This window comes from Tympanuchus pallidicinctus, unplaced genomic scaffold (genome assembly GCF_026119805.1).
Source record: "Tympanuchus pallidicinctus isolate F22 unplaced genomic scaffold, pur_lepc_1.0 scaffold15, whole genome shotgun sequence".
NCBI lineage: Eukaryota > Metazoa > Chordata > Aves > Galliformes > Phasianidae > Tympanuchus > Tympanuchus pallidicinctus.
In genome coordinates, this window is record NW_026294669.1 from 34,553,486 (window position 1) to 34,569,935 (window position 16,450).

Genomic DNA, 16,450 nt, shown 5'->3' on the forward strand with positions numbered 1-16,450 from the left:
AATATAAAGCCACAGAGCCATCTGACTTGGGCTAAACTGAAGAAAGCCTCGAAAACAAAAACTCGTGCTTAACCACGCTCGTGCTTAAATCAGAATGTGTGTTTCTGGTTTGAGGGGCTTCAGCACATAACAGGGAATAAGCATGGATTCCATCATAGAATCACCTAGGTTGGGAAAGACCTTTAAGATCATGCCATCCAGCCATCCACCCACCACCAAACACAGAAAAATACATCAACTGACTTCAAAGGAAAAGAATTCCTTTGTTTTACTTTGACTCCTATGCTGTCAGCATAGGAAGAGGGAATTCAGAGCAGCATTTTCCAACAGTGGTTGGACATGCAGTGGTTTTGATTCAGCTCGTTGAAACCAATGCAACAATGTTATTTACATTGGTGTATAAAATCAGTTCAACCAGTAGTTAAAATGACTTGTCACATTTTTAGCAATAAAATATGCATCCTCCCTTTATTGAGGTTAGAAATGACTAAGTCTAATTTTAAGGCTGTCTCTTCGGTTGTTTTAATTATTATTTTTAACACTTAGCAGTTAAGTATTTCTTTTAGACCAGTGCATTTTAATGATTTTCTAAAAGATGTAACAAAAAAAGTTGAAAGAAGGCAGCAGAGTTGGAGCATGCCTAATGCAGATCTAAGAATGCATCTGAAAATGCTACCCTGGAGAAGCTGGGAATACACCAGAGCTACTGGGAATTTGAGCTCCAAGTGTCAAATCCTCCAATACTTGCTTTTGTCTAACTCAAATTGTTAGTGATAAGAAACTCCTGAACCTCTTTGAAGTATAGCTATGGATCATAGGATAGAAGTCGTGAATGCTTTTGCGTGTCCTCCTTGGCCCAGACTAATTACTATAATACCTTTTAATTAAAAACGTATTTCATAATTAACATGACCTGTCTGCAACTGTATCTGCTGATGTAAGGGCACCTAGATACAGAAGCACATGTACAGTTCTTGCTTTTGGCTTCTTTTAGTTATTCCAGGAGCTCACACGCTACGGATTGATTAGAAAAGCCACAAGCAACCTATATTATCTTGGGTGAATCCACATTTGGCTCTTCCTCCATTTCCCATATATCTATTTCCTTACTAACATTTTGAGGACTCACGACTGATTCAGAATGAAGAAACTTGGAAAATCCTGGCAGAACGTTATCAACTTGAAATACCAATTCAATGAAAATAAGCTATTTGAGGAACATGTCAACATTGTTTGCTTTAGGCTCGAAAACATCCATATGTTTTGCTGGAGTTGAAACAAAATATTTTGTTTTTCAAACTACACCAAGTTCAATATTTTTCTAATTATGGATTAAAATGAGGTTTCAACCATTCGGAGTTAATGCCAAGTTGGGAATTCCTTGGGGAGAGAAGTGAGGCAACCCAAGAGTAACTGAAAAAATAGCAAGGTAATTTAAATTACATGTTGCAAGCAACCAACAAACCTAAATTTAATTCTTGAAACCTCAGTAGATCAGCTGATAAACTAAAACTCTGCCCTCTTCTTCTTTTGAAGAGGATTCCTTTAGAGCCTGGTTAGAGAACTGTAGTCGAAACACTTCATGGTGGTGTGATGAAACGGTGTGGCTTATTCCTTCAAACTGCATCAATTCTTTAAAAGTCCAATGAAGATTATGAATTTCTTATACATATGTTTCCACATACTAACAGTCTGCTTTTTGTTTCACCTTTCACAAACCTAGGAAGAGGATGAGGGCTGGAAAATGGCTCCAAGTAATTTCCTTCCATTACTGGAGGAAGGAAACAGTCAATACAAAGGTCAGTGCAAAAAGATAACAATTACAGCTGGAATGCTCTTCTCATTCAGCTCAATCTGAATGTCATTCCTATAAGGTCAAACCGTGCAGCTGCCTGAACTGTGAAACGTTATTGAAATGGAGACATTAGTTTAACTGGTATTTAGGAAGGGAGTCCCTCAATACTGCAAGTCTTCCTAGAGGTCTCTCAAAATCATTGTGCTAATCATGCACGATGGTACATTTCTGAATAAAAGTGGCCCAACAAGAATCAAAGAGCTTCACTGCACATACAGAGGCTCTCTTAGATTTTCTGAGGGCAATAGAAGTGACATTTCAATAGCAATGTCATTTAAAAGCCCTGTCAGAGAGGACTAAGTGATCTTAGAGGTCTTTTCCAAGCTTAACGATTCTGTAGCAGCTCAGCTTCCCAGTGCTCCACAGTGCTGCTTCTGCTGAATCCCTGCAGCATCTAGCGCTCCTCATTGCAGTGCTGAGCTGGGAACTCACAAAATCCTTGTGTTTGTCCACGTCATGCTCCTGCAGGTTATGGAAAACCTCACAGGGGCTTTACACAGTGTGTACTGGGTGTGAGTGTTAGCAACAGAAGCACCACAGAGGCTGGTAAGTTCCTGTGATAGGATTGATACTCCCCAGCTATCTCAAGTAACAAGTCAGGGGGCTTATGAGGGGAAGAGAAATGTGTTTGTCACCCAAACTATAATTGAATCCTAGCTCATATGCTGTCTATCAAGATACGTCCTTTGAGCACTGTGGAGATATAACACTTGTTGAGGTTACTCACACTAACTTTTTGTACAAGCAGGAGAGCTGTTCTGAGGGTGTTGCATCTCACAAAGCCTCCCAGGGACATTATAGCAGCACATTAGCTGTCTGGGGAGCTGAGGTTCCCATTCAGGCACCAGGATCAAGTCCCTAGAGTGTAATAGCTCTACCACACCATTAGGTACTGACAGCACTTGCAGGCACACCACAGTCTTGTGCTCAGGCACAGGCAGCATCCTTTGGAGGCTGACAGAATGAGCTCCTCATATGAGCTTCAAGTAGTAGCTGCAGTTTTGTCTTACACACAGTAAGAGCCTATAGCCCTCCAGTTAAGCTATTCAACACCATATTTATTCTCAGTTAACAGCTATTAATTCCTCCGTGCAGCCATCTCCTGCCCCCTTCACCAGCACTTGATGCTTATGTCCTGCCTGATCACACAGCTATCACACCCTTCATTGCAATTCTACCTGCTGGCTGTTCAACAAAATGTCATGGATGAGGTTCAGGTTTTCAAGTCTCCCAGAAGGAAATCTGTTGCAACATCTGACAAGGGCAGTGCAAGCCATTTCTTGTATTTTTAAATTTCAGCCTGCTTTCATTTCCGCAGCAGAATTCTTCTGAAAAAGCAGCTTGAGTTTGGTCTTTCCACACTGGGGCTTTTCTCTATTGTTATATCAAAATAGCTCAGTTACTGTCGCAATCTTCACAGAAGTTCAAGTTTATTACTGCATAAATCTTGAAAGTGTCACTGAAGTAAGGAAGCTGAGTTAAGTAAGATTTATACCAGGTGCCTGCAGTCAATTTATTTCAAGAGCCTTCTGGATGAGGCTGCAGCCTGCTGAAACGATAGCTGTCCAAACACTGAATGTTTTTGTTCTGTCACCTCTCTCCCAGCTCTTAGAATTAAAGAAAGTCTTCCCATCCTTTGAGACTGGCCGATGCATTCTTAGGTTGCTTAAGCATTTAAAAAGAGGCAGAACAGTTTGCTCCAAGCTCTAAGCGTCTCATTTACAGGCATCTCCATTCCACTCCCCCCCCACCAAGCTAAAACCATTAAACAAACCTCAGTGGAACTCAGGAACACTTCTGTTCTCCCAAAACTGTATTTGTCAGTTTTACTAGTTGCTAAGCTACATTTGCCAAGCCCTATCTCAAACACTTACTTTACATAGTGTTGCTGGAAACAGGCAATTCCTGTGCAAGCAACATCTGCTTTTACAGGGGAATAGCAAAAGCGTACGTGGAGCAAATGTAAGTAGCCTGAATCACCCCCTCAGCTTTCTTAGGTTTCATTTTTGCAACCCGTCGTGCTGTAAGGCAGCAAAGCACTATTACCCCATTTTACAGCAGCCAGTTGGTCCTTAACTTGCTTGGTGTTGGAACTGGAGTTCCACCCAAACACCCACTTTAACGCGGGGTGACACTGTGTGGTTTTTGCCTCCTGTCAAAAGCTTTGAACCCTTTTGCCAGAAAGCAGTCACATTAAGAAGAGAAGCATCATGCTTCAAAATAGAAGTGTTTTAATTAATAGTTGCAAGCTGCTCTGAAATTTATACAATCCTAGAATGGCCTGGGTTGAAAAGGACCATAATGATCATCTGGTTCCAACCCCCTGCTGTGTGCAGGTCACCAACCAGCAGCCCAGGCTGCCCAGAGCCACATCCAGCCTGGCCTTGGATGCCTGCAGGGATGGGGCATCCGCAGCCTCCTTGGGCAACCTGTGCCAGTGCCTCACCACCCTCTGGGGGAAAAACTTATTCGTTTGAATTACCTGCTAGTCTGCAAAAGGAAAACTAATGCTGCTGAAGAGTTGTCAGCACTGGCTGTCTTTTGGCTAGCTAGGAGAGGTCTGCATATAAAACAATCCAAATATAAGCTTGCACTGCTTTAGAAGGGGTGATATAAAATTGCACTGCACACGCTCACAAAAATAGCTTCATAGCTGCATGACTGTCTGTAACAAAACACCAGACTGACCATTGCAGACAACATCCTCAGCCTTCTGACCTCGCTTTAAAAATAACTTTGAGGTGTTTTGTTGATGTGTGAAAGAACAACGTAGCATCTGATGTCTATGAGCTATGCATCCCCTGAGACTGCTAATATAGTGCAGAGAACTCACTGCCAGGTAATAGCAAAGACAGCTCCAAGGAGCATCACTGCTTTGTCTGCCATGGCTATTAACTGCTGATCTATTTACAAAATGACAACAAACAATCATGGAAAGAACAGAATAAAGAAAAAAAATCAGCAGATCCCTCCATGAAAAATAAACACCTAAACCTTAGCACTCCTGTGAAAACAAAACACCTGCAACCTGTTGACCCAAGCAAGAACGTGTTTAACAATTCACATCACTCCCGTATAACATTCCCTTTCCCACAGGCTGAAATTCCAAACTGGTAACCCTGAAGGAGGTACCTTGTAACGAGGGCAAGTCAGCTCTCCTTCTTGAAATATTATGTGACATCTGTCATGCTGCCTGATGACCCATGAGTAATTGAAAGAAATTTACGTCTATACCTTTGAGTTTCTTTCCTCGTTCCCTAAAACCCGCTGTCCTTCTCCATCTTGACCACGTTTTGTGATGGAACTAAAGCTACTCACCTGCAAAAACTGTTCCCCACGTGTAAAGTTGCAAATACTCTGCACTTAATTGGGCTCTGAAAAAATTCGTCGAGGATGGAAATAGCAGCCAGTATTATATTAGCGGGGCTAAAACCAGAATGATCTCCTATGGGTACTGTGAAAACCTTTCTGAATTTATAGTGCCTTAGAAATGGCAGTAGGTACAGGAAAGAGTCCCCTTTACAAAACGGATTCATAAAGGAGCCTATGTCTTAAAGTAGAAAGCTGTCATTTTAAATCATCTGGAAATTGAATTAGTGCATACTGCTGGAGATTAGCTGTCATTTATAGAGATACTGCCGGGGCTTGAAATGCAAGGAAGTGAAAGTTATGGATTGTCCTCCTTTAAATTAGCTTTAAAAAAAGAAAAAAAATGTAGAAAGAGGAGAGGCGTTTCCATTAAAAAGGTACTTTCTGCTAATAGCAAGAATTCAGACATGTACAGAGCTTGCCAGACTTCATTCAGTTTTCTCTCTGAAGACCAAACTACAGTTCGTACCAACAAAAAAAAGAAAGCATACCTCCATATCATTAATTACTTTATTATAGATAAGGGGCTCTTTTGATCATTGACCTGCACCAGCTTGCTTTGAACCTGGAGTTTGGCCTCCTTATTACTACTGCTTTGGAGAACACTAAGAGATGAAGGTGCCTTATCAGATTGGTCCTGTGTCTTTTGGGAAGGACTTCAGCCACCTTTCAGCCCATGAAGCCTAGAACTCCCCAAATGAACTCTGTGTCATTCATGGGTGGATGCATGATATTGCTTTGTCAGACTTGTCGCCCCATCTCACTCCTATGTCTATTGCATATCCCAGTGCTTCTGGCCCACATTCCAACTCCATGTGAATTCCTACACATGTTTGCAACAGCTGAAGTCCTCTTTAACTAAGCATTAAAAGAATTGACCAGGAGAGAACAAGGAAAAATGCCTGGAATAAACAACACTTTACTCTGGTTCCCTGCTTTGTGCCAGCCAAAAGCCACATAGCAAGCACATCCCTCAAGACAGGAGCTGTCTTTGCAACTGTTTTTTGATAAAGAATTGAGCATAATGCTGGTAAGCAGAGAGAAAACGATGCCAAAATGAGACATGGTATGGCTAAGCAACATTGCACTGTCCAAAGCAGGCAGTGAGCAACACTCCAGGCATTCAGCTTTACAACCAGCACATGACAGCCTCAATGTCCCATTATTATCCTCCTGATACCCAATACCAATTTACAGCCCAAGGCAAAAAGAAAAACAAAAACAAAAAGCAACAATTAACCTCAAGATTTGCAGATCCTACCACAACAGGACTCTGAACTTGGTAAGGGTCCCTCAAGTCTGCTTCTTTCATACCACTAATAATTTAGTAAGAGCTGCCTACAACTAACTTTTTTATTTTTAAGCCTCCAGAAGCAATTGGAGAAATCAACGATTTCTGTAAGTTTCCCCCCCTTTTTTCTCTCTTTTGGATAACAGCCGTTTGGCAGAACAGAGACGAAGGAAGGGATTTCCTCCAGGATCACGACCCAGAGCTGATCAAAGCAGAGAAGCGGGAAGAAGTGGAAGAAGAGATCAGAGTGCAGGTGAGCTGACAACAGCGAGGGGACTCTAATAACGTGCATTGCTTGTGTGTATTTCTCTGAAAATGGAAGAACCAGTCCTGGCATTGACCTTACCTCCTTCCAGAGTGCCCACTACCTGTTCTCTGCTTCCACGCTTCATTGCAAGCTGGTAGCAGAACAGAAGGCTTAGAAAGATTTAATTGTGTCTGTCTGGACAGGTGGATGAACTGATGCAACAAAAGCTGGAGGATCTCAAGCTGGCCGTGGATGGAGAGAAGAGTAGCAAAAAGAAAAAGGGGAAAAAAAGTGAAAAGGTAAGAGCAGCGAATTGTGAGAGTTTGGGGGTAAACATCAATTTTCTACCCACAGTGTGATCAGTGCAAGAGTTAGACTCATGGGTACCAATTGCAAGATGGTAACTGTACATCAAACAACCACTTCCAATGTCTTGGTGAAACTTTTCACTTACCTACAGCAACATACAGCCAGGTGCACCTTATTTAACTACGTTGCTTTGGAAGGAGCTGGTGATGCATGACTAAGCCAAGTTTATTTAAGCAAATCAAGACATCCATCATTTTAATGCGTTACCCACACATCACGTTCACATCTATTTGCACAGCATTGCCATATACAAAATACCATAGCCCAGGGCTCCCAGAATTCCTTACCCAAGCATTTAAACTTGAGATCACGTCAGTACAAAAATAACTGGGAGCTTACAGACCCTACCATTCAATCAGCAGTTCCATTTAAAAGGCGCAGGGCAAATAGCCAACCCTGATCTCGTGTTGTGTTCCTTTTCTGTAATCCTTTTAGCGTGCAGATATTTGATTTTGCAGCACTTCTACTCGAATTATCTTGAGAAATGCTCTTTCACCTGATGAAGGCGCAAGGGCAATTCAATAATGAAAGACTGGAGTGACTCTGAAAAGTGATACTGATTAGGTTTCTAGGTCAGTTTCAAAAATAGCGAGGCTTAAGATGCCCAGACTGAATATTGCAGCAATCTGTGAGCTGTTCTGGGCAGACATGTTGGGCTGCTTCAGATCAGCTGGACAAAACCCTGCTTCAAAACGTCACGTCGTGATTTCGAAGCTTGAAGTCAGTTTGTTTCTTCAGTGGCGTTGGGGCGGTTTTGGGTGGTGAGAGTTTACTTAACTTTTGTTTTCCCATGTTGTGCCAGTAGCCAGAGAGAAGGGGAGAGGGGAAGAAGGAAAAGCAGTGCTAATTAAGTAAGTTCCCAAAAGATTTTCTCTGAAAAATACTGGTTCAGATAGCTTTAAAAAGAAGTGGTGGGGATTGTAAGGAGCTCTCCAATTCAAAACATGTTTTTCAAACAGCTTCACACAGGGAAACTTTGGATTTACAACCTCCCAAACCATCAAACACCACTTAACTTTAAAAGCAGACACTTCATCCTATCGAGAGTTACTCTCTCAGCACCTGAAGATAAAAAGCCCATTTGCCACCTCTGGAACGATAAGCTTGTGCAGAAAGGCAGATTGCTCTGCTCATTATGAACGGGTCTCTAGATCATTAAGGTAGCCTGGAAACACCTAATTAGACTGCACCTGATTTGCAACAGCCCAACCACTGTCATTTGAGGCAGAGCCTACGTGCTCCTGCACATGCTGGAAGCATCCCACCCTACTGACAGTTCTGCTGCTAATTGTCATTATGGCCCAGAGACAGATGTCCTCCTTCAGCGGTGCACTGTGACTGAGCAGGACGTGCTCCAGGCGGCTCCTGATCCTCAGACACTCACAGGGGAGGGAACGAATACGCAACAGAAACAGAGGTGCATCTCTGCACGATGCAGTGGCAGCTCACTGTCTGCAGGTCGTGGGTCAGCGGGCTGAAGGTGTAAGACTCATACACTGCTGCAGACCTACTGTCTTTACATTGCCCTTGCACCCAGTGTAGGAGATAACAGATAGCTGTCTGCAGCCACTGACATGGAAGTTGCATTTGAGTGCTCTCTCATCTATTACATTGCTTTTCCTGCTCTAATCCGCAAAGGAATTAAAGACTGGCTTTGGATCCAACTGCAGGTAAAGCAGCCTATTCTAAGTGAACACAAAGGCATGGCCAGAATGCCAGGGTGAGAAAAAAAGCCAGAGAGGGGGAAAACTAGGTTCCTTCTGAAATAGGCCTTGCTAGCATCCCAACGGAGCTTTGGATGTCCACTTAGATGCAGCCAGGCAGAAGCAAAGCAATTACAAGGGGGAATGGTTTTAAACTGAGACAGAGGAGGTTTAGATTAGATATTAGGAGGAAGTTTCTCACCCAGAGGGTGGTGAGGCACTGCAAAAGGTTGCCCAAGGAGGCTGTGGATGCCCCATCCCTGGAGGCATTCAAGGCCAGGCTGGATGTGGCTCTGGGCAGCCTGGGCTGCTGGTTGGTGACACACAGCAGGGGGTTGGAACCAGATGAGCATTATGGTTCTTTTCAACCCAGGCCATTCTAGGAATCTATGATTCAATCCAGGAGAGATTGACCGTAGCAGCTGCTACAAAGAGTTTGACATCACTCCAAAGACTTGATAAGGGCAAAACTGCAATAAGGCCAGAATTGAAGACAGGATGGGTCTGAGGACATTGATTCACAATGCCCATTGGATTTCTTGTAGCTAGTGAAGCTCAGCCTCCTATCCCAGCATCAGAAGTGATCCAAGGGATTCACTCCCAACACTTCACAGACTGGGACACTCATTTCCCATGAACAACAAGAGCACTCTCTTCTCTTTGCTTTCCCCCCAAGTTGGCAGCAGTCTCAAACCAGGGCCGTGTTTGCTCATGGCAACCTCTGAGCTACTGAAAACATTCTCCTGAGCCCACACAGCAAGACAAGACACCACATTGAGCACAGAAGAGTCTTCTGTCATCTGCCAAGTAATAACAAACGCAGTTCACTAAACAGTGATGTGTCAAAGCAGAAAATAACCGAGTGAACGGATGGCTAAACAGAAACTAGACTGACATTTCAGAGATAGGAACAAGGAGATTTCCATTATAAGCGATGAACATGTTCACATTCATTAAACATTATCATTTCCTAAAAGCAGCTCCCAGCAAGGCATTTTGGAGGGAAGCCATTGTCTACAATTCATATTTCCCTTTATCACATCTCAGTGTTTGCCAAATTCCCCCTAAATGCTGATATGATTAGGAAAACACATTTTTCCACTGCACAGTACAGTTTTGCCTTGCATTTATTGGTGAAGCTGCCTCGAGGACACCACCAGTTGGCCAATAAATTCACCATATGCTTAGTGTCTTCACATAGGTAGAAACTGCTTTACCTCCCAGTCAGACCCCACCATAAGCAGCTTCTGATTTGCTGGAAGAAAGGTTAAAAGAGGCAAAGCTGGAGGAGCACAGAAATAAACTGCTGGCATCTCAGTACTTCCTCAGTCGTTAAAGCAGCATTGCACATGCCTTGTTCTTCCTGCTCCTTTTCTTTAGGAGAAAAGCCCATTTGCACATTCTAAGGAGAAAAAAAAATTTGGCTTGACCTACTACCCATTTAAGTGCATGCCTAGATTTAAGCTGTAGAACAAGTCCTGTGTGCATAGTGCCACTGAAGCACTTTGCATGCACACCAGTGTTGGGTGCTGATATATGGCACAAGGATTAATGATGCTCTCCACTGCTAATTACCCCTAACTGTATTTTATATCCCCTAAGCTGTAATTAATGGAGGAGCTTGATGCTACTGATTCACATCTTACTATGTTTTCCTTCTCTTATTTCCTCCTCCTCCCCGTCAGCATATAAAGAATGCAGCCACCTAAGATATAGCATCTTCCTATAGTGAAAGCGTGTTGAAAACGTCAAGAAGTCAGGTCATGTTCTTCTGACCTCCTCGAGCTTCTTTCCCAAGGCATTAGGAAGGCAAGGGCAGAAGGGATGCCTACAGGTTGGGAAATCAGCTGGATGGACTGGAGGATTGTCTCCAGGTCCTGCTCACACAGAGGAACCTTAGGGATGCTACTTGCACGTGTATTTTAACACCACATGAAAAACTTGAGCAGTGTCTGCAGAAGCAGATGGGATCCCACACCCTTCTTCTTCTGTAGGTTAAGGCTATGCCCGCTCCAGGAACGAGGGAGAGAAGTTCCTATGGGTAAAGCCAGAGCTGCTTCACCTCTCCTGTGAGTGAGGCACTTCCAAATGAGAACATGCCCTGTGTTTTTATACACAGGGGTATGACTTCCTCACCTAATAGCATCCAAGGATATGATTGTTCCTTTGGGGTTCTTTGGTGATGAAAATCATGTCCAAATAAGGGATGCGGTCCTCACGTTACTTGAGTAGGTTCAAGTAGATAAATCTATATCTGTACTAATGCCACTAATTCCTGCCTCTCACTGTGATCTTCAGAAAAAGAAGGCGGGGAAGAAGAAAATATCCGAGCTGGAGGAAGATCTAACTCCTGACAGGTAAATAAAGATAGGACCTTTCTACCCCAGACCACCGCTACCTCTCCACTGCCCTCCAGAAAGGACAGTCCCCCAAATAAAGGAGCAAAGAACACTGCTTTAAGGGTACACAGCCTGCCTCCAGCACCGCACACAAATTAAGGTGCATTCTGCAACTTGAGCTAGTCTCTGTTAACTTCAGTGTGGTTGTTCTCAGTCTGTAGAGTCACAGGTACAGAACACACAGAGTATGGGCCTCCCAAGGCTATTAACAATTGGGTCTGCAGGTGCAGAAGCAGCTGGTGGTTGGGCTGGCTGGAATATTTCCCATGTCAGCTGCAGTCTCATAAGGGAGGCTGCAGACAGCCCTGTGCTCTGCAAGTCACACTTCAGAGGTAAAACACATTGTGTAAATCAGTCTTATCAGTAACAGTTCTAGAGGACTTCACAGCCTTCTGTCTATCCTTGCTCTCTTGAACAACCTTGTTTTACTGGGAGGATTTGAGGTTTTGTGTTTGCTTATTACTACTGCCATATCAATTGTGCTGCTAGCATGCATGAGCATAAAGCCTCCCAGCTGAAATGGAAAATGGCTACAGTCCTCAAATACATATAGGGACAATATTATTGTCCAGCTGAGAGCTTCTATTACGTATTCTTATTGCAGCAATACTAAGACATACCAATGAGATGGGCAGCAGAAAGAAAAAGCTTAGATATTGAAATGAGAGAATGTGAAAAGTACAGGTATGGTAAGAGACCTAAAAAGGCTCAGATCTATATTATTTACACTAAGAGTATAACAAGAACTTCAGATAGCTGCAATCATTGCATAAAGTCCTTGCATCAGTGTCAATGTGTAAAATCTAAGGCCAAAAAATGTCACTGAAGTTAATATTCAGATGGATCTCCAAAAAGAGGCCAAGCAGGAAACTGACTGCAGACATAAAGATGTTGAATCTTACCAACTAGTGGTAGAGACAGGAAGAAACCCTTCCCTTGCACAAGTTTATGTCGTAGTTTCTTCTGTATGGCTTCCCCCAACCCTCTGGCCATCTTCACCCAAACACTGCAGTAGATGGATCACTGATTGCTTGAGTCATTGCCAGTATGTTCCTGACTGGAGGTGACTCTATTGCAAACAGAATAAATTCCAGGAAGAATTAATGAATTATTACTAATTGGAGAGCTAAGTGAATAGGTATAGTAGTGTTAGGATTGGTATTATTGTATAATTTAAAAATAATTTCCCAGTAATTGATATTAATGAACAAGTCTATTACATGAGTCATAACTGATCTCACATCACCTGGCAGTGGGTAATGGGAGCAGTGCAGGAGTGTGCAAGGGGGAGCAAAGCACTCTTTGCTGTAACATATGAAGCAATGCTTATTGATTTCATATTGGTGGAGCTGATCACCTCAAACTCTGGGCTTCAAGGTACGTTTATAAAGCAGGGGAAGCATTAATAACTGTGAAGCTAGCTCAGCTGCTAAAGGACTGAGGTTTTATTTACAGTGCCCCAGAACTTCTGGGTGATGCCTCTTGCCCACAGGACCATCGATTCTCTGTACAAGGAACTGGCAGAAGAAGGAGTACTAATAAAAGCCAAGCCAGTGAATCTCTCTGACTATATTGGTAAAGTATACATTTTACAGCTAATACGATGTTTAGTCTGACCAAATCTCAGCCATTCAAGGTTCACCAACCTCTGTTTCCTGTCAAGAATGAGTTCAAGAGTAATTACAATTTCAGGACTTTCCTACTTGAATACCTTAAAGCAACATATGCAAATCATGTCTGCTCCTTAGGGGTGCCTCATGCTTTTCACTTCTGCTCCTGAAGCCTGGGTCTGCTTGTAGAGCTGGTGCTGTTTCCAAGCACTTGGAGGCTTTGGGTGGCGTGGGATGGCACAAGCCATCTAAGGTGTAACCAGGGCATCCTCTCAGGAGCGCACAGGAGGTAGAGAGAACTCAGCCCCTTCCCTCCACCTGCCTGAACCTTGAGATGTATCTGGGCCTTGGTTTAAATGGAAGGCCCTCTGCCTTGTTCTGCATTTCAGAATCCTCTTGCCCAACCAGTATTGTCTGTCCTTCCCAAACTTGCTTCTATCCAGCAGACATCCCAAGTACAGTTGTTTGGAGAGCATGTCTTAGCCAATAGATAACGATTAAGAGCAGACAATATCAGACTGGGGAGCGAGCTGGGGTGAACTTGGCGCATCTTCAAGGTCAAGGGAGGTTTGAATCTTGGCTTCTTGGCTATGCAAAGTCTGCTCCAAGTCACATCAATAACACTCCTTGTCAGCAGAAGATCCTGGGCACAAAAATGCAGAGTATAGCAATGCCCATCTGGTTGCCCACACTTATGACAGGTCCCCATTGCATCATAGTACCAAGGTGTCTCAGGCTGTCTGTGTAGCCTTCCCAAACAGCAGTCATGCTGCTTAAGCTGCCAGAACAAGAAACAGAAAGTGTTTGAAGTTGGGCAAGGTTTGGACTTTAAAGTAATTTCTTAGCGCTGCATTTCTCCCTTTAAATACCCAAGGGCACAAAGCCTGCAGAAAAATCAGTCCTCACCTGCTCTGCTCCTACAGGGCTGCAGCCCAAGGAAGGTCACTCACTCCCAGCTCCCAGGAAAAGGACAAAAGGGGGGAAATTGTGCTGCACAGCGAGTAAAGACACCAAAACGTCCCTCTCTATGACAAACCGACATCGCTGAACTAATTTTCTTGGTGACCTTATCTAAATTAGTCAGAGAATATCCGCTGTGATTTATGTTCAGTTGCAATTAAACCCTTTGATGCCTTCTAATTAAATCTGTGAAGATTAATTCCTATCCGGTTCTTTTGATTTCTCCTTAAATAAAAGATAAAACCTGAAGTGAATTTCATCCTTCGGAAGGGAGGGGCAGTTGCACCACAACTCATCTGCCTTTTTGCCCCAAATCACTACTTCTCTCATATGGCCAATGTTGACCTACCAGTTCTGAAAGCCCTCGTGCTTCCCCTTTTTATCTCCAATAGAACATAAATGCTGCTATTCTTCACCAGTATTCATCATGATTATACAACTTACACTAAGAAACAATCACCAACTCAGTTATCACAAGTATTCCTGTCCTTTTGGCTCTTTGGTTTCCAACACACCTTCCAGATGGACTTTGACAGGTCAAGCAATGCGACCACAGCTCTGTAACAAGAGCTGAGGCAAGATTAGATCACTTCAGTAAATGTCAGTGATTTTTCGCTTCCTTGGGGTTGGTTTTGAACAAAAAAGGTGAACTACAAAGTGAAATCCCCACCAAATGAGGAGAAGCACTTAAATGTCTCACATGGCACGAAGTCGAGATGAGCCACAGTCAGGAGGAAAGGTGTTAGCCTCTTCCTGCTTTTACAAAACCCTTCTGGTAGAGTGTATTTCACCAGCATCCCAGCTCTGCAAAAGCCCAAGTCTGGAAGCCACTTGCTAGCAGTGTGATTTGCAGCACTATTAATTGTTCTTCCTCACAACGTTTCTTGAAAAGGTTATTCAAGACTGACTGAACACCTACAGCCCAGTTAGCAGGGAGAACCCACAGTGTGCTCAGTGTTCCTCATTCCATTCCCCTTTCCAATGTCTCAGGGTCACACTCCCAATACTGCCCCCCATCTGAGAACCCATCCCATGATGGCTCAGCATTTCCCATGGCAGTTCCACGTTCCTTGAGTTATGCTTTTTATAAAAACACAGTGTCACATTGATTAATCCCATGCTTCCTCCCCACAGGTGAATACAGCTATCTGGGGACCACTCTGCATCAGGTGGATGTAGAGCCCATGCCCTCTCTTGCAGATATCAGACAGCTAATAGCACTGTATGGAATACTGCCATTAGGTAAGAGCACTGCAGCAATCACTGCAAGGCAGGCTATGATAGCTTTGCTTCCTGTTGCTAACATGCATTTTTACTGGGCTTTGACAGCGCTTGATTAATGGTAATCTAAAGCATTTTGCAGGGTAATTGTTTTTCAATTAGGCATTCCAAGTGAAGACCGTATCATTTTAATAGTGCATTGAGGAGCTTGCACATGCTATTGTCAGGTATTGCCTTTCCATACCATCTCTGTTCTCATGTTAACAGTTTGTGAATGGCAGCACATAAAAAGAAATCACTTGGGAAAGATAATAGCTAAAACAAGCTCCAGTGATCAAAATTAATCAAGTTAAGGGAAGGGCCAAGGTTGCAATTTACCTTTTACAAGCTGGCTAATGTTACTCAGTACCAAACAATGCAATCATTTAAGGAATTAGTCTGAGTATGTTTTGGACATCTGAGAGAGCACTTAAATATGCCCTTGCAGTTTTAACACCAGACTTAAGCAGCATACAGCAAAGCTTTGCTGGCTTAGGTTGTTCATTTTTAATGCAAAGTCTGCTTCATATTTTGCTTGGGAATGGCACGAAGCCAAGCTCCACTGATTGCAAGAAGTGCCTGCCTCAAGGGCCTCCTATACTTCATTTGCATCATTTTCGATTTGTGGTTTGATTTTGGGGAAGATTTTAACTGGCCTTATCCACCCGCAGGCCGTGTCATTGTCTGCTCATCCCCTTAATATGGGCAAAGCATCTCAGTGCTTCCCATTCTGGCAAATGGAGCAAAGATGACACAGCCTTCTGCTTCTCCCCACCCTTTGCATGCCTTCCAGAAAGACAATCACTTGGGCTGTTTGGGGTGCACACACCAGAGGACCCACTGCCCACCAGAGGAGCTCAGCGTGCCCCAAAGTTCAGTGCAACAGCCCTTCTTCATCTGAGATTTGGAAGAAACATCTCTTATCCCCAAGAGAAGTGTTCATTCTGCTTATCAGCTCAATCTGAAGAGCCAAGTTATTGGAACACGATGCTACCAGCACCAACACTGTTCTCCCTAGCCAAAGTCTTCCCATCTGGTTCGGGGTAATGCTCAGGGGTTGGCCACAGGCATGACTGCAGTCAGCTGGGAGACTTGATCTGTTATCCCTCTTCTCACTGACTCCATGTGGTTTTTCACATATCAGATAACTCCAAGGTTATGTTTTAACACCATCTAATCGAGTGAAATCAAGCCCCAAGACACTCCCAAAGCGGGGGGGGAAAGAAAGCCTGTATATTTTCTACCATTTATGAAACTGGCTAAAACATCTAAAGAGAAGAGACCCTGGACTAGTTAAGCAAACAGCATACTTGCAATAGGAGTTTGAAAAATGCCTTAGAATTAAAAAAAAAATATTTCCCAAGCCAAGAAAGTCTCAGGAACAGTT

General features: G+C 43.4%; 1 protein-coding gene and 1 long non-coding RNA gene across 3 annotated transcripts in view; one reads left to right on the forward strand and one right to left on the reverse strand.

The window, feature by feature from the left end:
* Positions 1 to 16,450, forward strand: part of IQCA1 (IQ motif containing with AAA domain 1) — an 85,142-nt gene that overhangs the window by 52,821 nt on the left and 15,871 nt on the right. The window contains exons 9-14 of the mRNA XM_052675893.1: positions 1,724 to 1,799; positions 6,662 to 6,768; positions 6,966 to 7,061; positions 11,133 to 11,191; positions 12,726 to 12,808; positions 14,938 to 15,045. Of these exons, the coding sequence (XP_052531853.1) occupies positions 1,724 to 1,799; positions 6,662 to 6,768; positions 6,966 to 7,061; positions 11,133 to 11,191; positions 12,726 to 12,808; positions 14,938 to 15,045 (529 nt within the window). The remainder of the gene's footprint in view (positions 1 to 1,723; positions 1,800 to 6,661; positions 6,769 to 6,965; positions 7,062 to 11,132; positions 11,192 to 12,725; positions 12,809 to 14,937; positions 15,046 to 16,450) is intronic.
* Positions 1 to 16,450, reverse strand: part of LOC128077159 (uncharacterized) — a 63,490-nt gene that overhangs the window by 41,055 nt on the left and 5,985 nt on the right. The gene's annotated exons all lie outside the window — the stretch shown is intronic.